The sequence below is a fragment of the Netta rufina genome (genome assembly GCF_964035555.1).
Source record: "Netta rufina genome assembly, chromosome: 23".
In the NCBI taxonomy this organism is placed as follows: domain Eukaryota; kingdom Metazoa; phylum Chordata; class Aves; order Anseriformes; family Anatidae; genus Netta; species Netta rufina.
This window is the reverse complement of record NC_140147.1, coordinates 375,553-401,943: the sequence shown is the minus strand read 5'-3', so window position 1 is coordinate 401,943 and position 26,391 is coordinate 375,553. Positions and strand designations below refer to the sequence as shown.

General features: G+C 42.1%; 2 protein-coding genes across 4 annotated transcripts; both read left to right on the top strand.

Moving 5' to 3' along the window:
- Nucleotides 1–17: 17 nt before the first annotated feature.
- On the top strand, nucleotides 18–18,728 carry NIPAL3 (NIPA like domain containing 3). 3 transcript variants are annotated; one of them, XM_084300469.1, is made up of 13 exons: nucleotides 18–152; nucleotides 688–1,094; nucleotides 2,932–3,000; nucleotides 3,099–3,270; nucleotides 3,379–3,438; nucleotides 4,134–4,279; nucleotides 5,044–5,140; nucleotides 5,376–5,511; nucleotides 6,162–6,250; nucleotides 7,463–7,526; nucleotides 8,603–8,697; nucleotides 9,347–9,542; nucleotides 18,625–18,728. In XM_084300469.1, exons 2-13 carry the CDS (start codon nucleotides 996–998, stop codon nucleotides 18,689–18,691), a joined length of 1,290 nt encoding a protein of 429 aa, XP_084156595.1. In that variant the 5' UTR covers nucleotides 18–152; nucleotides 688–995; the 3' UTR covers nucleotides 18,692–18,728. The 3 variants fall into 3 exon arrangements, with proteins under 3 accessions (XP_084156595.1, XP_084156594.1, XP_084156596.1); XM_084300468.1 differs by having other exon boundaries at nucleotides 7,388–7,526; XM_084300470.1 differs by lacking the exons at nucleotides 7,463–7,526; nucleotides 8,603–8,697; nucleotides 9,347–9,542; nucleotides 18,625–18,728 and adding an exon at nucleotides 7,362–7,452.
- Nucleotides 18,673–24,885, top strand: RCAN3 (RCAN family member 3; the record flags this gene model as incomplete). The annotated part of the gene is made up of 4 exons (XM_084300471.1): nucleotides 18,673–18,867; nucleotides 21,435–21,608; nucleotides 21,867–22,038; nucleotides 22,757–24,885. The coding sequence occupies 4 exons, from the start codon at nucleotides 18,673–18,675 to the stop codon at nucleotides 22,963–22,965; spliced, it is 750 nt and encodes a 249-aa protein (XP_084156597.1). The 3' UTR covers nucleotides 22,966–24,885.
- Nucleotides 24,886–26,391: the final 1,506 nt, after the last annotated feature.

The following is a 26,391-nucleotide window of genomic DNA, read 5'->3' as shown; positions in this document are numbered from 1 at the left end:
GCGCACGCGCCTTAAGGTGGCGCTGGCGGCCGGGACCGGGAGCGCCCCCGCCGCCGCCTCGGGGCCTGGGGGGGGCCGGGCGGGCGCCGCGCTCGGCCGCGGGCAGGAGGTGGGGGCGAGGCGGCCGGGCCATGGGGCCGCGGAGGCAGCAGGTGAGTGCGCGGGCGGGCACGGCCCGGCCCGGGGCTTCGCGGATCGCGGGCACCTCCCCGGCAGGGCCCGGCCCTGCCCCGGCGCCGGGCGGCCTCCTCCCCGCCGGCCCTGCCTCGGGCCCGGTGTCCGGCCGCCCGGGCCGAGCCCGGCTCCGCTGCCAGCCCCGGCACGCTGCTGGCGGGGCGCCGAGCGAGCAGCGGGAGGCTGCGGGGAGCAGGGACACCAGAAATGGGGCTCGGAGCACGGCCGGGGCTTCCTGAGAGGAGCTCGGTTAGATGCCGGCGGGGTACCGCGCCCCTGGGGCTGAGGCAGCGTGTGGGCTCCGGTGGGCAAACGCCTCTGCAAGCTCCTGTGCACGGGACTTTCTGAGAAGGGATTTAAACTCTTTCTCTGCTGCTATGTGCAGCTCTTAGTTTGATTCCAGTGAGTTTTCTGTGGAATCAGCATCATTTCACTGCAGCTTTTGGACAGTTGAGTTCATTTGACCTGATTCTTCTTTTTTTTTTTTTTTCTTTTTTTTTTTTCTTTATTCAGTGTCATCTTGGAGGAATATAACATTAGTGCCCCACTAACTCACTGGAAATATTGGTTCATCTCCATCTCTGCCTGCAGTGCCTATTCTATCTCAGCGTAGCCCAGTGGAGGAAGAAGAGCAACAGATAAATTACAGAGAGCTTGTTTGTGCTTCACGGATGTAATCGTTTGTCCATGCTAAACAGGACGGATGAGAAGGACTGGTACTAAGTTCCAGATAACATGGTTCTAGCAGAGTCCAAGTCTCTTCTTTAAAGAGAAGTTCTGGCATCTCAGAGGCTGAAAACCAAACACTTCAGTAAATAAAAATGGAAGGAGGCAACAGTCCAAATCTGCAACTTCAGCAACTCCCACTGGCCACAGCAGCGGTTTCTGTGCAGCCACACACAGACTCCTTTTCTTACAAGGTCAGGTTTCTACCCCAGACTACCCCTAGAAGGCCTTAACTATTCAAGTAAGCTGATAATGCCACTTATTTTGGTTATTTTTTTTTGCAGAAAGTGCACTGTCTTTGTATTTAGCCATGCCTGCAGGCCTGAGTGTATTATATACTGTGTATATAAGCAGTGGGAGAAAGAAATTCTACGTCTCAAAGAGCTAGACAAAGTGAAGAAAGAATGATTGGCAGTTAAAAGATCACATAGCTGTCTAAAATGGGTTAGGAGCAATAAGTTTTGCTAGGTAACTCTTCAAACTATTCTGTACATCAGTGATTGCGACCAGATGTTCTCATCTGCAGTATCTGAGTGCTTACATTTCAGCCCATGATCTCTCAGAGCCTGTAGCCAAGGTAGGACCTGTTGCAATAATTCCTCCTTATTCTCCAACTGTAAATGGAACTGTTCCCAAATCACTCTCCTACAAATCCATCATTCTGAAGGTGCTTGGAAAATCCCTGCAAGAAGGGCTTTCCCTCCTTCCCCCCCCTTTTTTTTTTCTTTCCACCATAAAAAGTACTTTGAGAACACAGTCCAAGATGCATTGTAAAAATTAGTTAGACTGGCATGAGGTTTTCGCAGGCTTGCAAGCTCTCGGTCCAGAAGCCAGTCACACTGTTCTACTTACAGTGCCTCAGCTGAAAGGGCTTCCTCCTCGTGGTCTTCCAGACTGAACCCGGAAACCATGCTGAATTTTCTGTGGCTTTCTCTGTGATCACACAGTGATGTTTTTGTGCCAACTTTACTGTCTTGTGGGGAAAGCATCTTGTGTTTTTGAATGAAACTGCTTGGGTGAATCTTACTTTGTCACAGCCTGACAAAGCTTTTTGTTCCACTGATACAAACTTGAAACTCTAAAGTCATTGTTAAAATCAAGAACTGTAAATTTACAGTTAAGGGAGGAATACAAATGAGAGCTCAATTATCCCAAATCAATCAAAGGTAGTACTCCACTGTGTCTTGGTGACCTGCACTGAGATGAAAAGTGCTAGTGACATCTAATGAGATCTAGACAGTTGTTGAAGGAGCACAAGTGCTAAATGGCCTGTCTTGAGTTCATGCTCTTCTGTTTGCTCCTAATGTATATTTCCTTTGTGACTCAGCTTGCTTTACATTTTTTATTTCAAGCTCTGTCTCTGGACTATGAAAATTACTGCTGAGTTAGTAACGCTTATGTGGAATGTGCTAAGAACTTAATAGGAGTTGCTACTAGTTACCTTTTAATTTGGAGTGTCTGGTTCATGTAAAAAACAGCATAAAATCTGTGATAATTGACTGCTCCATTAAATGGGCCAAACTGCTCACCAAACCAGCAGATGGTATAGGTTGAGAAGAGCAAAATAGTTACTGAAAGGTGACCCGCAGAATGTAGAGGTTCCTGATCCATATGCTGCTGAATGCCAGGCCAACCTTATGAAAACAGATTTCATAAGGGTGTTGCTAAAGATATTAAAAAATGGATTTTTTGAAGGGAGGAAGGAGTGAACAGGTTGTTGTGTTTAGCAGTTTGACCTTTCCCTCTAAGAAACCGCAAAAATGTGAATACATGCACGCTAATTTGTCTCTCATACAAAGTGTTAGTTGAGGAAGGGTTATCTTTCACTTAAGTTTCATAGATTTGGAACGGAGCCACAAGGAAGTTACTTGAATTATCTTAGGTCATGTAGAGAAGATAAACAATGATTTATTGACAGGTGATCTAGGAACAGATTTTAAAGTGTTCTCTCTTCCAGATTGTGCAAAAAGCCTGAACTCTCTTCAAGGTCCAGTGGGTAAATTTAATATCTGTGTATTTACTTTTTTACAGGAGAACTTGATTGGTGCATTACTGGCTATTTTTGGGCATCTTGTTATCAGTATTGCACTCAACCTTCAGGTGGGTATCATGAAACAAATATTGATCCTGCCTCAAGCATCCTGCATTAAAAAGCATCAAGCACGCCGAAGCTTCTGTACCTTTATTCTCTTTTCTAGAAATACAGCCACATCCGGCTGGCAGGCTCCAAAGACCCCCGAGCTTACTTCAAAACCAAGACATGGTGGTGTGGACTGTTTCTGCTGGTGCTGGGAGAGCTGGGAGTGTTTTCCTCTTACGCTTTTGCTCCTCTTTCACTGATTGTGCCTCTCAGTGCAGTGTCTGTTATAGGTAAGGAAGAAGGAGATGACTGATGTCTGAGTGTGTTGCACTGTGATACTGCTGGTGACTGGGTCAATATGTACATCATCCTGTTTCTCTTTCTTTTTTTTCCTATAGCTAGTGCGATCATAGGAATTATATTTATTAAAGAAAAATGGAAGCCCAAGGATTTCTTGAGTAAGTTCCACAGTTCCTTTTCATTTTTCCCTTCTGTTTACAAGCTATCATGCACATAGCATGGCCTCCTAAGAGTCACAGAGAGACGGAAAAGTCTGCATTAACTATAGTACCTCTTCAAAAAAAAATGTCATCTCATCCACTGTTTGTTAAAAATTCATTTTTTGTGTGTTTTGTTTATGTCTGGTGCCAGGTTTTCAGAACCTCATCTTGCTGTTTCATAGTTTTTTCAGAATACATAGAAATCATGTTTGTTTGCAAATTTGAGAATCACAGTTCTCTGAGCTGAATCTGGAGCCAGGGGCCTTGACTCCGTAATAGCTTACACACAACTGAATCAGATGAATTTTGTATGTGTGCAGCTGTTTGCAGAACTGGGGCATTCGTTCTGCTATTTGCTGAAAAATGGGCTGTAGGCAGGCATGACAAGCCCCAGATGTAGATCTGACAACTTCTGTTGGTTTAACAGATGCTACCAGGTGTCCTGGTGTGAGTTCTTTTCTCAACTCACACCACACATATTGCTTAGGGTTATTTTTACTTCTAATGTTTTGAAAGTGGGGCATGAATGGCAGAGGAATGAGTCATTTGGAGGAATATGCATGATGTCATGGCCGCTGTGCATGTGCGATATTAGTTCCATGCATCCATACTAACCCTCTAACTGTCCTTTTTTTGTCCTTTGGTCGCCAAAGGGCGCTATGTTTTATCCTTTGTAGGCTGTGGTTTGGCAATTATTGGAACTTATCTACTGATAACATTTGGACCTAATAGTCATGAGAAGATGACGGGAGAAAATATCACTAGGCATTTAGTGAGCTGGCCATTTCTGTTGTATATGGTAAGATGGCCCGTAACATGTGGGACAGTTCTCTGCTGTATGCCTGATTTGGGAGTTTTGTTTCAAGTGTTTTTATTTATGGGGACTAGCAATGTTTCTTATTTGCTAATGGACTGTTTTCAGCTTTTGCTAGTGTCACTTCCACAGCGCATGTGGACACCTGCATGCACAACTTAGAATTTAAATATCTTTAACTTAAAATTTTTAAATAGCCTGCTCTTTCCCTGATTTGTCAGCCTCAGCCTGTGACAGCAGTGTTGGGGGCAGCTGAGAACAGTTTTTCTAGAGGTGCCCAAACATTGTGCTTGCATCTGTTCTTTTCCTAGGCTGACTTCCTCTGGAGTCATCATTGTCTCATTGATAATATTGTGCAATCTGTTGCTCCTTAATAAAGATGAGTTTGGCCGTTAAATAAAATGAGTGCTGTAGGGGTCATTTAAAGAAAGTAGGAAAATAAGAAGTAGGCTGGGATCTGTGATGTGAATATTAAATCGGGATTATTTGATCTGCTTCTTTACCTAGAATGTAATGTCAAAGATGTCCCATGTTTCCTCTACTGCAAAAACCTACTGAATGTCTTGTCTAGTTAGAATCTATGATCATGTTAAATTTGATATGGAACTGTGTCAGATCCTCGTTTTCCTTTGAGTTGTCCTGTTTTATGATTCTGATATTTTGACTGGCTCAGAATCCCATCTGCTGCCAATGCTATTTACTTAATATCTAATGTTCTCTCTTCTTTTTTTTTTTTTTTTTTTTTGTAGCTTTTGGAGATCATCGTATTCTGCCTGCTACTGTATTTTTACAAGGAGAAAAATGCAAACTATATCGTAGTTATTCTCCTGCTTGTGGCTTTGCTGGGTAAGTTGATATGGACTTAAAGTATCTTCCTACTGTGGCTTAAAACACTAATCTACAGTAAAGTGATGCATCTGTAGCATGTAGGGAATTTTATTGGCCTAATTAATGTCATAAAATGTATCACTCTATTCCAGAAACTTTGCTACAAATTAGGTAAAGCTATTTTACAGTGATGCTTAGGATCTTTGCAAATGATTGTTGAATTGTCACCTTTGTCTTTTGTAAACATCCACAGGTTCCATGACTGTTGTGACCGTGAAAGCTGTGGCAGGCATGATTGTTGTCTCAATACAAGGAAACCTCCAGCTTGACTACCCAATATTTTATATTATGCTGGTGTGCATGATTGCTACAGCAGTCTTTCAAGCAACGTAAGATGCTCACCCTCTCTTTGTCTATAACTGCTGGATTTAGTGGGTCAGTAATTAAATGTTTGTTATCCATTTAAAGAATGCTGATCACATTTTAGCGGGAAGAATTCCTGGTCTCTTCTATGACCTGTACTCAAACCCATGTCACAGGAGCCTGGGATAGCATTTTTCTTTGCTTTTCCATGTAGTGACATGGCCAAGTAGTTTTGATACCAAATTTATACATCAGAAAAGTATTTGCAAAACAGTGGTACGATTGAAATGGTGGCAAATCAAATGGAGTATCTTTGCACAGGCCAAAATCAGTGCTCTGTTTTTTTCCTCTCTGTTCTTGTGATAACATTAAAAAGTAGGAGCAGTAGGAACAAGGATAAGGAGCTATTCAAAACGTGGGTGGCATTCTGGCCTCAAGGTCAGTGGCAGTAATTTCACTGCCTGTAGTGAGTACGGCTAGAAGGTTTATTCCTCAATCATTCGTATTAATTCCAAAGCATGCTGATGCCGGTTTATTGAGAATACTGTTTCTTAAAATTACTCACCATTGATTTAAAAGGTGCTTCCAGAAAGGAGAACTGTATGAGTCTGTGGTAACTGCTACACAGTTTGAGTATCTGTCCCAAGTCAACCTGTCATCTGTCATTGTATTGCAGGTTTTTAGCTCAAGCCTCACAGCTGTATGACTCGTCTCAGATTGCTAGCATCGGCTATATCCTGTCCACAACAATAGCTATCACAGCAGGTAATTGCACAAAACAGTGTGTTGGTCCTTTCTAAAAGATGGGCAAGAGATTTTGGAAAATAATTCTCACAGCTGGGGAAGGTGAATACTCACAAGATGATGACTTGTATTTTCATGTCATCTCTCTTCTGGAGCTGGCTTTATTTCTTTTTCCTCTCCCAAGATGTGAATTACCCATTTAGACTGTGTTAAGTTCTGTCTTTTTGTTAAACGTATTTGTTTCCTCTGGAAAAAGGTGTTACAGTTCTCTTCCTGATTTTTCTTGTTTGTATTGTATCTAGGATACACAGTTGTATAGGCACTTGCTGTACAGATTATTCCAATTTCAGGGCCCTTGCCCACACAGGAAAAATTTCACCTATATGAACAAAGATAAGCATTTTAAACCCCCTTAGACTTCAAACCTAAAGATATCCTTTTAAATATCTTGTCCTCAGTAGCTAGATGTATGAGCAAAACTAGAAGGAAAAAAAAACGCTGGAGAAATCATTCATTGCAGTCAAGCAGATGAACCATCCACATAAACTAGTAATTCTCTTCTAGCGGTATAGGGGCAATAGCTCCCCCCCTTAAGTTACACATCGCTTTTTAATGCGCTTCTTCAATGTTGTGAGAGACCGTGGCCTGCTCTTCAGCTAGTGTTTATTTCCTGGGGTGTTCCAAGCCATATGCTGCTCTCAGATTCATCAACTTATTTACTTTACATCAATTAGAATTGTAAAGAGTAACAGCTAGAACGTGTGTACTGGGCTGCTTGTCCTCGTGACATCCAGGGTGCCAAGGATGCTTGCCATCTTACTAATTTTAAGCTGTGTATATGTGACTGGGGCCAAGGGATCCTGTTGGAGTTAGAGATCCAGTCTGTTGCTCAGATGTCAGAAATATGTTTATATGGTAACCACTGCTATATGGTGAGAACTCAGGCTGATTTGCATAGTGACCTGCAGTAGTTCCAGTGCTATTTCCTACCCTACCCCCATACCGAAAAACTTGTACTAGTTGCTGTGTGAAGATTTGTACATACACAGCTTCTGTTAAAGTGGAAATATTAATAGGGCATATTAATCTATTTTAAGACTATAAACAAATAAGGTGCTGACAACATAAATAGTAATCTTAATGACTTGATTTCTGGAGGGACCAATGCTTGTGATGCAGCACTAAATGCTCGTGTTAGCTGGGAAGAAAAGCATCAATTATTTCTTTTTCAAGGAGCAACTTTCTACTTGGACTTCACTGGCGAAGATGTTCTCCATATATGCATGTTTGCACTTGGGTAAGTCTTAAGGTTCCTTGATGGAAAACTGAGAAGTATTTCTTCAGATATATAAATCTAAAAACTATATGTAAAGTTACATGTGTTTATGTACGTGTGTATGAGACGCATGGCCTGCTGGAGAGGAGGGTGAACTGAATACACTTTCTCTGGTAAGAGCAGACAGTGGCCCATGGAGTCAGTGCCTTGTCTGAGTAATGGTGCATGCTGTAGAAGAATTTTGTCATGCTAGGTTATGCATAACTGTAAAAGGTTTGTGCCCCATATTAAATCTTTTTACTGACTGAATGGTGATCAGCCTGGATGTTGAGGCATATGGGCTGTTCCTCCAAATGTAGCCATTCCATGTAAGGTGAGCTGGAATGCTGTCAAGCAGCTTATGAATCTAAAAGAACAGTGAAATAACTAGAAGCAGCCATCTGTAAGGGATCTGTTTCAGGTTTTGCACTGAGCCTTCACTGAATTATGGGACTTCAGGAGCCCTGTTTCTTAGGGTGTGGCCATTCACACAATGCAGATATAATCAGTAAAACTCACTATGTAACTCAGCATTTAGTCCTAGGATACAGCATTTGATGTGATTAACTTTCCATAAGCAGGGGATGGTCTGAAATGTCTCCCCGTTTAGTGCAGGAAAAAAACAATATCTTGGAGTTCAGTATTAAGAACTGTGCCATTCTCTGTCAACATACTGTAAAAATCAATCAGCAGTTGTTTGTGTGTTTACCAATTGGGAAATATTGGAAAGTTCAGGCTGTTAAATCCTGGAATTTCATGAAAGCAAATCAAATTTTGATATGCTTGCTTTCTACTTTTAGTTAAGATCAATTAATTAATATGAACTTTTTTCAGCATTTTTATAGAAGTGAAACTGTGATTGCTAGGTGAATTTCAGTACTGTCAAAGAAGGTTACTCTGCTGGGGGTTCCCTGTAATTCTGACTTCATAGACCTTTCTCTTCCAGTTCTGAATTCTTTACTGTGCTATATGATAGGCCTTCAGAAAAATCAACGTGCAACATTATCTCCTCTCCCTTTCCACAGTTGTCTCACTAGAACTTGTCTTTTTTTCCTCAGGTGCCTCATAGCATTTCTAGGTGTCTTCCTGATCACAAGAAATAGGAAGAAATCTGTACCCTTTGAACCTTACATATCAATGGATGCTATGCCAGGTAACAGTGGTTTATTGCTGTCTCTTTGGTCTTGCGCTTCACAATGGAAATTCAAGCTTCAGTTTCTCAAGCATCTCGATATATCAGGCAGCTGTTTTGTTTTTATGTTTTTTCATTCTCTTTGGTTGATTGTACGATGTGAGGGGTACATCCATGTTTCTCATGAAGCAGAGAAGAGATGATGTTCCACTTCAGTACTCTTTTTCCGGGTCCTCTGACACCAGGGATAGTGTCAGAAGAGTCCTGTCTGGGAAGATAACTGATTTTGAGCATTTGCTTGGGATTGGTTCTCAGCAAGCAGGAGGAACCGATTACTGGGGATGACTGAGGTATGTGGCAAGAGGTAGAGGACAGAAAGATCAGAAACTTATTTTTAGGAAGTAACAGCTAAATGTCTTTCTGGTGATCTGTGTAAAAGACATGCAGCATTTGATAAATGACTGCCATCTCTCATTCACTTGAGCATTATTTCTTCATTAATTGTTTTAGAGCTAAGCAGAAGAACACTGTCTTTCATTTAACACTCAGGGAGCTGATGAGCCACATACATTGCTAACTCCGAGACCATAGAATTTGCAGATTTAATAGAGTGTAGATTGAATGCACTACTTCTGTTCCTAAGCATTTATTCTGTCTTTGTACTTTTCAGGCATGCAAAACGTGCATGATAAGGGGATTGCGGTGCAGCCTGACCTCAAAGCTTCCTTTTCCTATGGTGCCCTAGAGAACAATGACAACATGCCGGAAATTTATACTCCAGCTACGTTGCCAATAGTGCAGGAGCAACATGGTTCCAGAGGAGTTTCTGCTCCACCCTACCGGGTGCTGGAGCACAGCAAAAAGGAGTGAGTGACTGATATTCAAGGAACTGATCTGAATCATAAGAAGTATGACCTTTATTTATTTACCTTTTAAAACATAAGAAAGTGTAAAACCAACCTTGGTATAGTTTAAAGCTTGTCTCAAACTTAACTTTCAAGGCTGATTATTAAAATAAACAGCTCTCTATAGTTGTGAATTTGAAAGTGTTCATCTTAGCAAGAAGTAAATCCCAGTTCTCCATTCAAGGCTGCTATCTGGGAGTGTGAAATGCAGAATGTGGTGTCGTGGCTTTATGAAACCGATGGGATGACAGACGCTGTAGAAATGCAGAGCTGTGGGAAGAGGAGTGACCGTGCAATTTTTAGCCCTGCTGGCAGAGAGTTTATCTTCAAATAGAAATTTTCAGGAGTTACTCTCAGTGAGAGGAGGGAAGGATTTAATCTCTTCTCTAGAAAACCATCAGTCTCTCTCTAGAAGTTGTAAATCCTCATGTGTCTAACATAACCACCAAGCTACTACCTTAACATGGCAATAAAATGTAATCACTTTCAAGCATGAATAGTGGAACTTACTCTGTCTTCTTGGGCACTTCTGGTATAACTGTTCTCTAGCTACCATTGAACATATGTACTGAGCACATGAATTATTTTTATAGCACCACTGGATTATATGGCAGTTTAGAACAAAGATTGTTTGCCAGTTTTCTGGTTTCATAGCAAAAACTTCAAGTTGGATGAAATGGTACAGAAGGAACACTGTGAAGTACAAGAAGGAGGAAATGAGAATAGTAACCTGACTAAAGGGTATATTTTTGTAGTTCTTGAAGAGGTCCTAATTCTTTATTTTCTCTGTGGTTGGGGCAGGATTTACAATTTTGTCTAGTGATCTTAAATGCTTAAAAGAGGCAACATTCCTTTGGCAGTGTTAAAAAGCTAAGTTTAAGTGTTGTAGGTTGGGGTGCCCTTTTGTGTCCCTTTTTTTCTTTAAAAAAAAAAAAAAAAAAAAAAAAAAAGAAAGAAAGGTACTGGCCTAATACTGTGAGTGACCTGGGAGGAAGAAAGAAGCATACAGAGTCCAGCACTCAGTACTGAAAGAATAATGAAGCATTGTGTACTCACAATATTTATCTTTCCAGCTGCCAAGAGAAGGCTGTAAACTAATACAAAGGGAGAATAGACACAAGGGGGGGAAACTTAGAATCATAGAATCATATCAAGTGAAGGGGACAAAGTACATAGGTTTACTGGCATATGCAAGTTACTTTGATGTTTTGATATCCTCATTTCTCTAAAAGCAGTTGTTTTACTTGGAAACAGAATTTTAAGTCTGCTTGGTGTATCCTGGACTGTACACATATAAGGGTGTCTCCAAATGACCTTAGAAGGCTTAATTTGAATAGTGAATGTGTTTTGTGCATTTTTAAGTGCTTACTCTGGTTCCAAAGGGCTTGGAAGGATGTTGGGCTTGCAACAGTGGCTTTCTGCATTTCTTTTATTTTTTTTAAATTGACTTATGCCCAGGTTCTGTTCCTACTACCAAAAATTCCCAAGAGCTCCACTGACTTGTATATAGCTATTCCCAATTCCTGCTATTGTAGGTGACAACAGAACTATTCTTTCGCATGTTTGCCTTGCCAGCTATGAATACCAACTTAATTTGAGACTGCTTTGGTGTTTTTGTGCAGCTTAAAAAAACAACCACCACCACCTTCCTCTGCGAAGAGCAGTTGCTTAGTGGCCATACATGTGTCTGTATGTGAAGTTTCTTCACCAGCTTGGTATATCTGACAATTTAAATCTTATCAGTGGCATCACATACACCACAGCTTACGAAAACTAAAGAAAGATCAGCTTTTCTTTTGCCCACAATACTTTGTGTGCTTAAGTAAGATAACAATGTTAATGGGCTAATATTACCAGTACATTAATCTCGTTGAAGTTGCAGTGACACTGATTTTCTACCTTTGGCTCTATATCCCCAGTAATTGATTTTGTGAATTTACGTGCCGCTTCTGTTCATTAATTACAAACAGTAGTACAGCGGAGTCTGGCTGGGCAGGGTACAAGTATACAGGCTTTCCCTTTCTCTCGCCTTTCAGTCAGAGGCAGTAGCTGATTAACCTGATCATTCTGAAAGCGCAGAAACATCCTGTTTTAAAACAAGCTGTGCTAAATCATGCATACCTACGCACTCTATATTTTGCATAGTAATATTCTGTGTTTAATTACTATGGAGGTATAAAATGTTTATACTGTAGAGCTGTTGATCAGAAGGGCCTGCTGTTGACTCCTGTCCACAGGATGATTCCATGTGTAACTGAACACAGCTTTCCCAGTTCTTAGTTTCTCAGAAGTAGTTAAAAACTGCAGCTGACTGATGCGCAGACTTTGGCCAGTTGTCTTTTCTGGTTAGCTGGTTGGGGTTTTCTCCTAATCGTAGGGTTGTCTTTTCATGAGAGACAGACCCAGTGCTTTGCTGGGGGAGGGAGAGAGTGTTACTCTGAGTGATGCTGAGCATCCACTTGTACTTCTCCTGTGTGGGCCTTTCTCTGCCCGGTTCAGTGATTTTTTTTTTTTTTTTTTCTATACTTCTAACAGAGTATTTGTAGGGTTGAGGTGACAATGATGCCCAGGATTGCAGCAAACACAGCTAAACTACATGTGAAGATTTAAAGGAGAGGAGCCCATATCACATGCTAATTATTCTTGCAGCATGAAAAGTGATCAGTTGGTGTAAAGCACACTTGAACATGTGTACGTCAAAGCTTCAGTTTATCAAGAACTGATCCTGAGAGAGGCAGGGCACTGTAAACAGTGGAGTGTGCTTAGATTTCCAAATATGCAGCATTTTTTCAAAACTCAAAAGCTGAAAAAGTGAGCACAGAAATCAGCTGACTGTCCCCTTTACTAATCTGGGAGAATATCTCCTTGCTCTCTCTCCTAGTTTCCTTATTAAATGTGAACTGACATCTATTGCCTTTACACTGTGTGGCTTTTCAATGCACCAGAGCACTTACTTTGTTCTCACTGCATATCTTGCATATAACTTTATGCTGTGGATTACGACTCCAATGTTGGCTGAATGTACAAAATGATCTGCTTATGATGTTCTCTTGTTCACATTAAAAAGTACATATAAATCTTATGGTCCAACACTGTAAAGCTAAGAGGACTGCTTAATTTTTCATAAGCAATGTTGCATGTCTATTTAATTTTGTCTTTTTGGTGAGAACTTTGGAAATGAAAAATTAATAAAAACTTGATGAAATCTATAGAATTCTGGCCTGCTAAGTGTTCTTGCTATACCTTTCATGAGCTTGTAAGTAAAGGAAAGTTAAGACAGTAATAGCTTGTAACCCTAGGTACTATGTTCATCCAAAGTACCATCTTTTTTTTTAAAAAAAAAAAAAAAAACAGGTTGCTACAACTGATCTTTGGGGCTGCAGCACTACTAAGGCTTGCAAATTTACATGACTCTAAGTGTTTACTTAGAAATACTGGTTTTAGAGGGCTTTCAAGAAATCTTACTGTTCTTTATATTTTACAGAAGAGCTTGAAAATGTGACCTAAGTATAACATAAAGGAGTGAGGGATTGAGGAGACCAGACAAATCACAATAACAAAATCGTTGTTATTGGCCTGACTCAGGTGTTTTGCATGCCTGCTACCTCAGTGCTGAAACTGAGACACGAGCGTGTTTCTCCGAGACAGCAGAGGCCTCTGCTGCTAGTTGGGAACACCACGCTGCAGGAGCTGCCCTCCCTCCGGTACAGGATATGGTGTGGTTGATCGCAGTACTAGACGCTTAATGGCATTGTTAGGAAACAGCCTTAAGTGAAATAGACGGCCATAAATTTAGAATACTGGCATTGTAGCTTAATTGAATGCTTGCCAACCTAATTAACACTCACCATCTGGGTTTTAGTCCAGAGGGATATGCAGAAGATAACCCTCAGGATGCTCCTCGTTAGATGCATCTCCTGGGGTCCCAAACCCTGCGTGTGGTGTAGCACCAACCCCTCATCCACCGCCGTGTTACAGCCGCCCCACACTGTGCTCCCTGGGGACCGGGTAACGCTGCCTGTGGCCTCCTGGGCGCTGCTGGGAGCAGCAGCTGAGGGATCCTGACAGACACGGCAGGGTTTAAAGATCTTTAAGGATCCTGACAGACACGGCAGGGTTTAACACACCTCCTTTAAGAGTGGCTGTTATAACAAGAGACACCTGTGAAGTGCCAGTGTAAAGAGGAGGCGCTCAGCCCATCCGTCAGGATCACGACGAGCATTACTCGCTGCCTTTTTCTATATCAAGACTAGGAGTGAGCGTTTAACACCGAAATTTCAGCTTCAATGTCAGGATGCTGCCTGGCTGCTGGCTCCACAGGGGCGGACGGAGCTGCTCCCTGCGTGTCAGGGGAATTCAGCAGGTTGTGTGTGTGTGTGTGTGTGTGTGTGGAGGCGGCTCTGCGGCTTTCTGAGGGCAATGCGCGCTCCCGCCCGGCCACCCCGGATGGGGCTCGGGAGCGAGCGCGGTCCCCCCCGACCCCGAGATCGCGCAGAGGCGAGGGCCGCTGCCCCCCGGCCCCTGCCGCATGCGCAGAGCCGCCCCCATCCGGGTCACCGCCCCCCCCCGCAGCTCCCCGAGGAGCCGCGGGGATGCGCACGCCTGCGCGCTCCCGCCCCGCGCCGCTGCCCTCCCGCGGCCGCAGGCTCCGCTCGGCGCCGCCGGGGAGCGCGCGCGGCGCCCCCCCCCCCCTCCGCCCCGTGCCGCCCCTCCCCGCCCTGCCCCGGTGCCGCTGAGGGGATCCGTGACGGTGAGTGGCGGGCGCCGGATTCCCTCCGTGAGTGTCGGGAGCCCCCGCCCGGGGCGGTGAGCGGGCAGCGCCGGCTGCCTCCGGGGGTGTCCGGGGCGGCCGGAGCCAGGCGCTGCTTCGCGGGGAACAACGGCGGGGGCAGAGCCCGGGGGGCTCCGGGGCCGCGGTGCGGGGCTGGGACGGGGCCGGTGGGGGCCGGTGTCTCGCTGTGCCGGTGTCTCGCTGTGCCGCCCTTCGGGCTCGTCGGTCGCAGCAGAGGTTTGTCGGGCTGCCGGGCACGCTCGTGTGGTCAATGAGATGATTCCCCCCGGCCTGCCGGAGCACGGCCTCTCGGGCTGCTGTTTCCGATGGCGCTTCCTTAGTGCCCGTCAGTCAGCCCTGTCCCTGTCTCAGGGAAGCTGCTCGGTGTTCCTGCCGTGCTCGGTAACCGCCGTGCTTCGATGCTGATGTGAGTGAAGTCAGGAAAAATCGGTAATCTGAGGAAAAAACAGCGTTAGCCTTGTAGGATTCTGATAAAACAGTTAGTGCTGTGGTGTGTTCTCATTTATATGTATATATATATATATATATATATAATTGAAGTAGCTCTTTTTATAGATCTGTGGTCTCTATAAACTTTTCAGGTTTTGCTTTTATGCTCGCAAGAAGTGCTGCGCTGTACATCCAGCAGCACTGTCGAACTTGTTGCTGAAATGGTTCGTTACCTTTGATGGAGATCGCTCCTGTTGAATCCCTTTCCCTCCAGGCTGCTTGTAGGAGTTAAGGGAATAACTGCGTTCTCGTGGCTTAACAGTGTGCAAGTTTCTACTCTGGTTTTCTAAAGGAACGTGGTGATTTCTCTGGTAATTCGATTTTTGCTATAGAAAAGCAACGCTCTGCTTCACGGCAGTGGGGATGGTTGAGCTGCCCCAGCTGCCCAGTGTTGTTCAGGCAGGTTATTGGAGGCTGACTGGTGTTGGAGGCTTGCTGTCATTTCACAGAGCAGAAAACATCTCTCAGTAATGCGTTTCGTTGCTGTAATTAAATGGTGCAGCATGACGAATTGATACATGATGAAACCTGAAGGCAGCGAGGACGTTGGCAGTGTGTAAAAGCTGAACGCAGCGTGCCCAGCAGGTGTGTGTCGTCTCGAGGGGCTGCAACTTCTGTGCAAAGCTGCAGAGCACCTCTCACGGACTGCAACGCACGCCTGCGTGGTATTTGGCATGGGTCATAATACCACAAATTGCTTGTGAGGAAAGCACTGCTTTTGCTCGTTACAAGGGTATTTGTGCTGTGGAAGGTTTGCTGGAGTCATCTTCCCTGCTGAGCAGACAGCAGGCCTGCAGGGCCATCGCTCCGCTGTGTCTGAGCAACCACGCCGCGGTCACTTGTGGTAATCTGCGTGTTCTGAAGGTGGGAACACACGGGTGGGGAGCGGCAGGTGCTGATTGCCTGTGTAACGGGGCTGTGGGTGAGAAGTATCAGCACACAGCACATTGAAGGTGTCTGCGGGTCTGCAGGTTAACTTCCATCACACCAGAGGGGCTGTTTTACTCAAGTCTGGCCGATTCACCTCTGGTAAAAATCTGGTGGCCATCGCTTTATCTCCGTCTGCTTCGTTACCTAGTTGAATTGTTTAATGGTATGTAAAATTGAAAGAAGTTAGATCTTGGGGCTTTTTTGTTGCTTTTCTTTATTTTTTTTCTTTCTTTTCTAATGGTCTGTGTGGCTCTGTGATCTCCTGGCATTTGTTTGCAAGCATTTCAGTTTGTAATTGATCCTTCTCAAATTCCAAATTGATTTGGCAAAGACTTTTCCTTAGGTGTACTGTTTACATCGCTTTCATTCTTGCCTTTTACTGCTCCTTACCGGATGTGTTGTCACCGTTTCGTTTACAAAATTGTCTTATTCTGTGATGCCAAGCACACATGGAAAAAACATGGATGTCTTTTTTTCAAAATACCAAATAATTTTCAGAGTTTTAGACCCTCCTCATGCGTGAGATTTGAACTCAGTCTGAATTCTCTGAGTTATTTTAACCAAATTTGGTAAAAGAAGTAAAAACTTCTGGGATTATTTTTTCCCACAATGCATTCCTTATGGCTTTAGCTTAGTGTTTTAGTCCCTTATATTGTTCTTCTTAAAAATATACATCCTATTTTGTTTTCAAGTAGATATTTGCACACTTGCCTCGCTGCTGGGAAAAGGATTGCATCTATTCAAGGAGTCTGTACAAAGTCTCATTGCATTCCTAGCTGATACTCTGTACAGAGTCGGGTGTTTTATGTGTATAAATACAATCCCAGCTCTGCCTTCATTTTGTCCATCTCTTTGCGCATTCTTTTCTGAGGTGCCATTCTCTTGTGCTTGCATGCTGACCAAGGGAGCATCTCCGTGGGCCCTGACTGCTGTGTTTGGTGCTGGCAACCTGCAGCTGGAAGCTCCTTAAAGGATGTGAAAGCTGGTAATGACTTCAGAGGAGGGCAGTGGATTCGGCTGATAATCAGTGGATTAAATTCTCGCTCATTTCAACTGCGATTTCTGGCTCTCCAGCGCTGTCAGCAGGGCGCGGGGGGAGCGCCGCAGGGCTCTTGGTTAATCCTGTTTCTGTGGTGGCTTCGCCTTGCTCCGCGTGCTGTGTTGGTGTCACCTCACAGCCTGCGGGGCCCAGCTCAGGCTCACAGCTCTTCAGTGTGGCCAACTGGGCCGTGTTTTGCATTGGTCCCTATTTTACCTTATTTCCTGTCTTACCCATCGTTAGTTTGGGTCTTTGAGTTTCGATGGGGAGTTACCGAGCTCTCCCTTCCCAGTGCCCCTTCTCCCTTGCCCTGGCTGCCAGGCTCCCTGCTCTGCGCTGGGTGCCACGCGGGGCCGGGCCTGTGCCTCCAGGCCAGATGGTGGCTTGTTTTCACCGGGCTGGCGTGTTTTCTTTCCCTTTTCTCTTTCCTTTTTGAATGAATCAGCAAGCACAAAGCCGAGTGTTTCAGCAGCTCTGTGTTGCCTTGCACTTGCATCCGTTGTGCGGTGCTGCAGGGCGCCTGCGGTGCACCCCAGGAGCTTGCTGTGCCCCGGTCACAGCTCGGCAGAGGCGAGATGCTGAACCATGCTGCCAGGTGCACACGCTGCCTCAGACAGCTCGGTGTCCCCAAGGTCACGTTGGTTTGACCAAATGAAGTTAGCATCACACCTGGGGAGTCTGTGTGTTTACAGACGTGGCAATGCACCCTGCTGGTGCTGTGACTAAGCAGTTTGTAAATACCTGAAACGGGTACCAAATTATTTTTTTCCCCATTTTCATGTGTTATTTTTCCTTAAATACAGAGTGTTGAGAGTGTTTGGCTGTTGCTAATTAAAATACCAATCTTAAACCTTTTCCCCTGTGTGAGCATGGATTGTTTATGGTGGTTTTTTGTGCATATTGGTCTCAGTTGATGGTGTTTGTCATGATCCTGCTTCGAAGGATTAAACTGGTTAGGCAAACACTTGAATGAGGTTGTTGCCAGTGAAACATAACACGTTTGTTCACCCTTTGTTTCAGGGCTGTATCACAAACTAACACCCCTCCCACCGAACCTAAATGCAGTACAGACTTGTGTGTTCTCTGTCATTTACACTGGAATATCTGCTAGTGCAGTAACCCGGTGACTTTTGCAGTGGGAGGTGGCAAGGTATTTGCTGTTGAAGTGTTACATGCTTTTGTTTTGTGACAGTACAAACTATTTTTTATTTATTTTTTAACCTAAAATCTTTTGTTTAGCCTCTTGCTTGTTTTTTCTGTTCTCCCCTGACATACATGCAGTATTCACAGCCGTAAGTCTCCTGCATGTGGGGAAGGTGTTCCCAGTGCTTGGGACAAGGCAGCGTCCTCACGCTGGGTGATGCCTGGCTTTGTTCCTGTGTCTGCTGCTGGCACGGAGAAGCTTGGACAGATGATTCAGCTCTTCTGTACATCTGTTCCCTCTGATGAAATACTGATGTTCCTTCAAGTGTCAGAAGACTACTCTGATTATTTGGAAAGAGCTTTAAGAAATTGCTATTGACTGAAAAATGTCACAGAGAAAAGCTTGTAGAACAGTACAGAAGTTCTTGTTTTATGTCAGAGTAAAAGGAGGAGAAATGTCATGACTTGACTGAGCGACTTCATGCTCCTTTTCATGGGTTTACAGAAAGGGGATACAGTCTTCTCTTGTGTGGATGAGAGAGCAAGTTTCATGTTGATTTCTGTTCTCTTCTGTAAAATTATTTCCATTAGGGATCAGACAACCCAAGATGTGGCACCTTGACGCTGTTTTTGCTTTGTTTACATGGCAGGCCCTTACTGGAAACTGTGGAACGTAAAAGAGTTGCCTTGGGTGGACGATGCTCAGAGATACTATGAAGTCTTGGAGTGACAGCCAGTCAGACCTCTACAGCAGTGACCAAGAAGAGGAAGAACAGATGATTTTTGGAGAAAATGAAGATGATTTGGAAGAAATGATGGATTTAAGTGACTTGCCTACCTCCCTGTTTGCTTGCAGTGTTCACGAAGCAGTGTTTGAGGTACAGGAAGAAAAGGTAAGGTGGAGAGGGGCATATCTGGGGTACAGTACTGTAAGTATAGATACGGCTAGAGAATGCTTTTGTCTGGATCTCCAGTGTATTGTTGCACATCATGTGGGAGGGGTGGAAGAACAAACCACACGAATTATTTACCAGTAAGCTCAGATCAGAATGAGAGCAGTTGCCAAGGAGCAGGTAACGCTGTAGTTTTACAGTAGCTAAGTTGCTAATAGATATGTGCTTCTTCCACAAGAAAACAAGCTTTTCTGTTTTTTCTATGTATCCGTGGTACCAAGTCTAAGGGAGGAATTTAAATACAATTTGAAGGTAAACTTAAATTATTAATTATTTTAAGGCAAAGATGCTGTTAAAAAAAAAAAAAAGCATTACACATTTTCAGGATGCATGGTCTGATTTGAGTTAAAAAACACCTTAGAAATGGCTTAAGACCTTATAACAAACTAAATCATCTCGGGCCTGCTAACATCTGTGTTCAGTCAAATCTGTACTTGCCCTTTGCTTCCAAGAGCATCAGGAGTAATTATCAAGAGTACGTGAGCTGTTGAGGAAAAAACGGAGGGGCCAATATGAAATCTTTGGTTTGCAGCTTTTGCAGTTCACAGAAATCCTTGTGAAGTGTTTCACACTTGTGCAACAGTGGTGTCCCATCACTTGTTGTGCATCTGGTATAGAAGTGTTGCCCTGCTAAATTATTTTACACGTCTGCCAGTGATCTGTCATTTCCATATGCACATCTGCTCTTTCTGTGGAGGTTTTCTCATAGTACATGTATGGCAGGGCACATGAGGTGCATCTAGGCAGATGTGCTAGCTCTTCTTCTCTAACAATACCAGGATAATTAGATGTCACATGGAACCACTTGTGAATTTAACCACTTCTGGTTAAATTTTTCTTATCAAATGGAGTTTGTGAAGTGTACTGATTGTACTGTCAGCAAGCTCATCTAAGCTGATTTATTGTCATAGCCAAGATGTTGATTCAGGATAAGTCAGAATTGTGTGCGTTACGTCTATAAATGAGAAACTTACTACGCAGGCTTCTGCCTAGTGCTCAAAAGAACAGAAGGGCTTTGCTATATAATATGGCTTTTATCTGTGTTATGAAATTGTGCTTAGTCAGCCCCTGGACACACATTTCAATGGCTTGATGTACTTCTGCATTACATCTGTTTTTATTAAAGGCTGAATGCACAGCAGTTACCGAATCAAATGCAATTTGTGCTGTCTGCACACATACAGAAAGCTATTTGAAAAATTGTGGTGTTCCTTGGTTTTGTTCTGTTCTGTGTTTCTGTTTGTTTGTTTTGGTGGCACTTAGGGTTTTCCTGTCAACATTCTTCTAGTTTGTTTGGTAACAGTAGCATAGCTAGCAGCACTTGCAGGAAGACTGCATCAAAATGAATTTTTCTCTTCCCTGATTTCTGTAGTAGTGACAATTGTAACGAATAGATTGCCTGGTTCTGTATGTAGACACAAATATTTTGTCCTTAGCATTTTTATTTGTGAATTTTTGCATAAGCAAATAACGATTAATGTTCTGATTAGAAGAAATGGTTAAAAAGATGCTATTAATTTGAAATCTGGATATTTAATTCTTATGAAGCATTTTGCTCAGGTTCTATTCCTCATTCTTTCATCCTTTTTTGACATTTTTCAGCCTCTGGAGTTGTTTTTTTTTGTATTCTGTTGATTAATTAAAGCAACACTTAAACAGTTCACTACTGAATTAGCTGCATGTTTAATTCAATGTTCTCTTTTGCTTAAATGTTTTAAGTTAAATGCCCAGTAAGTTTACAGGAAAAACTGGAAGATGTCTAAGTTATCTTGTATTTTCTAATAATTTTGTCTTTTACATATCTAAAAACATCTTTTCAAGTGTACTCCTAATAGCTAAAGGTTACGAATTAAAAGAGTAAAAGTACATATTGTCCCTTTCTCAAATACTAAAAATAACTGCATTTAAAACTAGGGCAAAGATATGCAAATTATCTTTCATAGAGAACTATCGAATTAAAATTGATTCAATTTTGTAACAATGCAGTTATTAATTATTGAAAAAAATGAAGATAAGATTCCGTATTCAGTGGAACATGTTTGTGGTGTGTTTTTTTTTTTTTTTTTTCCAAAAAAAGTGTTCAGTAATAATAGATCTTTGTCTCTTCAAAAGTAGTCTTACTCATTCATCCTGTGAATGTTGACAGTTTTTAAGCACTCTCTGCTTTAGCTTATTCAATTTAAAAATGAACTGACCTGCATAGTATTTTTGGAGGTGCTTGGGTGCAAGGTGCAGCTACTTTTGTTGACTGCACTTTTGGGAAAGTGTCACTAGATGGCAGTTCATCTTTTGAGTTACATGGGCTCGTTCTCATCAATGTACTTTTGGAATTCAGATTTTAAGCAGTGAGATCAAGCAGTCAAAGAGCAAAGTATGCAATGCACAGGTTTAGGAGATGATTAAGGGAAACGCATGGGATTTGAGAGACAAAAATGAAAGGAAAATGTGTTTTCATTGAGTGAAAATGTTCATTTTATGTTTAAAGAATCTTTGTACTTCATCTCTAGGAAAGATTTGAAGCTCTTTTCACAGTCTATGATAATCAAGTCACATTCCAGTCATTTAAAAGTTTTAGAAGAGTAAGGATAAACTTCAGCAATCCAGAGGCAGCAGCAAGAGCACGGATAGAACTTCATGAAACTGACTTCAATGGAAAAAAGCTGAAGCTATATTTTGCACAGGTATTACGGAACACTAATTTGTTCTGCATGTGTCCCTGTTTCTTTCTTTCTTGTGTCACATTTGCCCCTGAGTTTAATTTCTGAGAAGTTTTGAAGCTACCTTTGACCTCTTGTTCTATACTATCATGTATTATTTCTACTCATTGAGAAATTCATGCTTTAGGAGATGGTTTTACTTTTCAGCTCGAACTTAATAGACTAAATAAGAAGAATTAATATTTGTGATTTCATTCTGTGTCTCCTGGCCTTTGTCTTCAGGTGCAGGTGTCCAGTGAAGTAGGAGACAAGTCCTACCTTCTTCCTCCACAACCTGTTAAACAGTTTCTGATATCACCACCTGCATCTCCACCAGTTGGATGGAAACAGAGTGAAGATGCAACTCCGCTGATAAACTATGACCTGCTTTGTGCTGTCTCCAAGCTCGGACCAGGTAAGGATACTTACCTGCTTTTGCTGTGTTATTTAACTTCAAAAATACTTATTCAGAGAATTTATGTACTTGTCTTTTCTGTGAGAAGAAACTGAGTCTGTCTGACTTGATATTACTTGAATAAAATGATCCATCACAATTTACTTCATTCATTAACTCATTGAAAGTATAACGCAGAACTAGACTGTGTGGCACTGGTTCCATGACATCCATTTACTGAATTTTGCTATAGCCTTAGTATTAACTAACATACAAGAGAGCAATGGAAAGTTCAGTGTCTTGCAGACAAACAGCCGCAGTTGTTAATGAAGCAGTATGCACTTTTTTTGTTGGATTGTCAAACTTTTTCACAGGTCTTACTCAGAAAAACACTGTTTTCCCTGAAAAGGAGGTTTATCGTTCTCACATCAGAAGTGCTTTGGTGTGTAATCTCTTGAATTGGGTCCAGTATTTTTTACAATGCCCTCTTACATCTCCCTCTTTCCTTTTTGAAGATCAATTAAAAGACTGCATTTCAGAGAATAGTGTAACAGATACAGGAGCTATTTTCAAAACATGAAACAGGTCTGGTGAATTATGAAATTTGAGCAAATTAAAGTTGAGATGGGAGTAAATTAATATTTGGTTGTATACTGCAGCTCTTAAGGATTTTCTGAGATAAAGTGGCTTAGTATTGCTAGGGATGTTCTTAGTATGATCTTTGTTTGCCGCTTTTCAGGGGAGAAGTATGAACTTCATGCAGGAACTGAATCAACTCCTAGTGTAGTTGTCCACGTCTGTGAAAGTGAGACAGAAGAGGAAGATGAAATTAAAAATCCCAAACAGAAGATAATGCAGACAAGGCGTCCAGAACCACCTGCAACAATACTGAATGAATCTAAAGCGTTTGATTGTACACTGGAAGTAGGGGGTACTATGCACTGTTAAACTGGGATGCTCAGGATAGTATCAAAATCAGACACTTACTGAGTACACGTGTTGATGTCTGTAGTGCTGCTATATATTACATATAGCAGCAATGGATTTTACTTGTAGTTGTCTCTCATGTTCAAGATTTTGGATGCCAATGCTCTAAAAAGCACTTTAATTATAAGGACTAGTGCCCCAAGTGTAGCAAATCCACCTGACTTGCAATAGTGAAAAATAGGAAGTTTAGATTTTTTTTTAAGATGTTACCTTCTCTTTATACTGTGAAGTGTGATGTACCAAGTGCTGAAATAATATCTTACTGTCACTATTGGATTCAAGAAAGTTCTTTGTATAGCAATTAAAACCCGATTTGTGCCAGTACAACGACTTCTAATTCATGTAAAAGTTAAATGGAAGCAAAGAATACTCTTTATGCTAAAATTCCTTTCCAGCCAGTAATCTTCTTAAGTGTGAAAGTTAATGCTTGCTTTTCTCAGATATGTTTAATTTGACATGAGGCACAAATACACGTATGGAACTAAATTCTGTGTAGTTCGCAGAACTACTTGAAGAGTACAGGAGGAAGAACCACAGACCACTAAAAGACAGACTGGGAGTCTGTCCCCAACACTACTGCTGCTATCTGATGGTACAATGGTTTGCACTGACATCTAATTAAGAGTGAATTACAATATGCAGAGTGAAATAGGGATTCAGCTATTGAATGTGTTGTCTCTGATCCTCTCGAAAAGTATGGTAATGTTTGTTCCTCTCCAGTTCTAGAGATGGCCTCCATTTATAAATAAATTCTATGACTGTTATGTTATGACTAAATGATGTTAGGAGATAAAACACCTAGGGTTAACTTTTAACCTGTGGTCCTAAACTTCTCTAGTCTTTCTTTTTGTTACTTTTTTTTTAAGAAGACAGTCAGTTGCCTGGCTTAGCCAGCTTTTATGCAGTTTGAGCCCTTGTTTGCTGTTTTTCATTAGGAGTTTTTCTGTGTAGCATCCTGTATGTCTGATAGAGCATCCACTAATTTTGAGACTAGGATGCATCTTTTAAAATACAGAACTTTAATTTTGTAAACTCATGTTAAGTGTTTTAGTAGGAGGAAAATATGCCTCAGTGTAATGACACATGCTCCTATGCTTTTACGCTATTTTATAATCAACCTTTTTTAGTCTACCCAGATTCTTTTTCTATAAAAAGATTACAATTTTCTGAACAAGCCAGGCTGCTTATATTCATATATATATATATATATATATAAATCATTCTGAAATTGGCCTTTTTCAATTCATTTTATTGTATTTTAATTCTATATGAAGTGTTTATTGAACTTTCAAAAGTATTTTCACTTGATTGACGGTGGAGAGAAAAAGCAATGGTCACGAATTTGCATAGGCGCAGTAGTTTTCAACCCCATATTGTGCCAGCTTGTGATCCCTTCCTGCCACCAGCTTCGAGTTGCAAAATGGGATCCTGCAGGCAGGTCCTTGTTCCAGAGGTAGGAATAGTATGTATTAAAACGGCAGGAGAATGTTTTTGTTCATCTTGCCTCCAAAGGCATGATATTTATGTATCTCTTCAGGTATTAAAATCACTTAAAGTCTGACTTTTGTCTCACTGTTCTACAGTACAAAAAAAAAGGAGAAAAAAAAAATCTTGTATTGTCCATGAGGCCTGTGTATTTTAAAATTTCCAGAAGTCCATTTTGGATTCTGTGGTGTTTATATTTTGTTAATTGTTTAACTTCTACCCCATTGTAAAAGTTTGTGTAAGTAGGGATAAGTGGAAAACCTTCAGAAACAGTTTTATAACGCAAATCAAGTAAGTGATGTTGTCAATGTATCTTGTGTAAAATGTGTAAGAACCTGCATTCCAACATCTTTCATTGTGTAAAGAGGCTTAAAATAAAAACAATGCAGTGCCATTCGTATGGTTTTCTTTAACTGTATTCCATATCAATCCGAGTTTGTTTTCTAACAGCATTGTACTCTTGTGCCACTGAGTGAACAGTCAAAAAAATTTTCTTACTGAACAAAACCCAGAAACTATCACTAAGCAAAAATACTTCTGAGGAAGTTGGGAGACTTCCACAGATTTTTTATGGTGTTTTTGGGTGCCTGTGGAAGCAGAGTTCCATGTGGATGTTTAGCTGGCATTACGTTTGAATGGGCATTTGACACATACTTAAACAGCAAGTATGATGTAGGTGAGAATGTCTGGTCTGGGTTGCAGTATTAAGACGTATAAAGTTTGTGTTGTAATAAAGATAGATAATTATTTTCAAAAATCTCTCACATTTTAATACTTTGGCAAGTTGAGCCTTGTAGAAGGGAATGCTTGATTTCCTTGGTGAAAGCAAACGTATTCCCATTGCAATATTGGTTGAAACCCAGATCTCAGCAGTACTTGGGTGAGGTAGTGGGGAAGATACTAATGGGAATCTGTGTTTTTGCTGTGTTACCTAAAATAGAAAAATAACAAATTCTGAGTCTTTTCTGATTCTGTAGGCAATGGCCATGTTCCTGTTCAAATAACATGGCACAGCAAGCCGGGTTTGGGGAGGACAACCAGGTTTATATGTGGCCTTCTGCTGGGACAGGTCACTTCATCTCTGCATTTCAGTTCCAACCCTTGCAGGTGTGGTTGGTATTTGCTTTTCTGACTTGGGAGACGAGGAGCAAAAAGCATGTGTGTGTATCTTCAAAAGTTCAGTCCTTTTCCAAAACTCACCTCAAACTGGATCTTAGCTTTATCGAGGCAGCCAACAGCTTCCTGAGCAGCAGGATTAGGTAAGAGCCCATTCTCCTGGGTAAATCCAGCTTCTAAGGCTTGGCAGCAAGGTAAGGGTGTGCCATGCTTATGTATTTGTATAAGCTCCTAAATGCTTTGAAAGGTTTGTTGCAAAGATAGGCAAGAAAGTGTTTGCACTGAATCTTACCTTGCCCAGTGGGCTCTATGCAAGGCACAGACTTGAAGATCTTTAGAGGTCTCTTCCAACCTAAATGATTCTATGATTCTACCAGCTATCTACAAAGGACAGCCCTTATGTTGCACCTGAATTTAACCCAAGCTGAGCTGGAGAACTTCTGCTCCTCCCTTTGAAGTGTTAGAAGTGGACAAGGAAGGCATCTACTTGCCAGCTTCTGTCAGTAGTATGTTCTGTGGCTGTGAAAATACAGAAGTGTGAGACTAGATCTTTTTGCCCCCTAGGTCCTTGTTGTTTTATCCTTCCTTCCTTCTGGCAGACCCAGCTGTAACAAGCCAGTACTCTCTCTTAGCCCTGCCTCTGTTCGCCAGTGATTCATTGAAGAGCTTGTTTGCATTAGCAATGCCTTATCAGTGAAATGCTTAGAAATGTACCCATGCTTGGGTGAGAGCCGGGCTCTGTGGCTGCAGACACTTGTGCACAGTCTGCACAAGTTTTGTACTCCA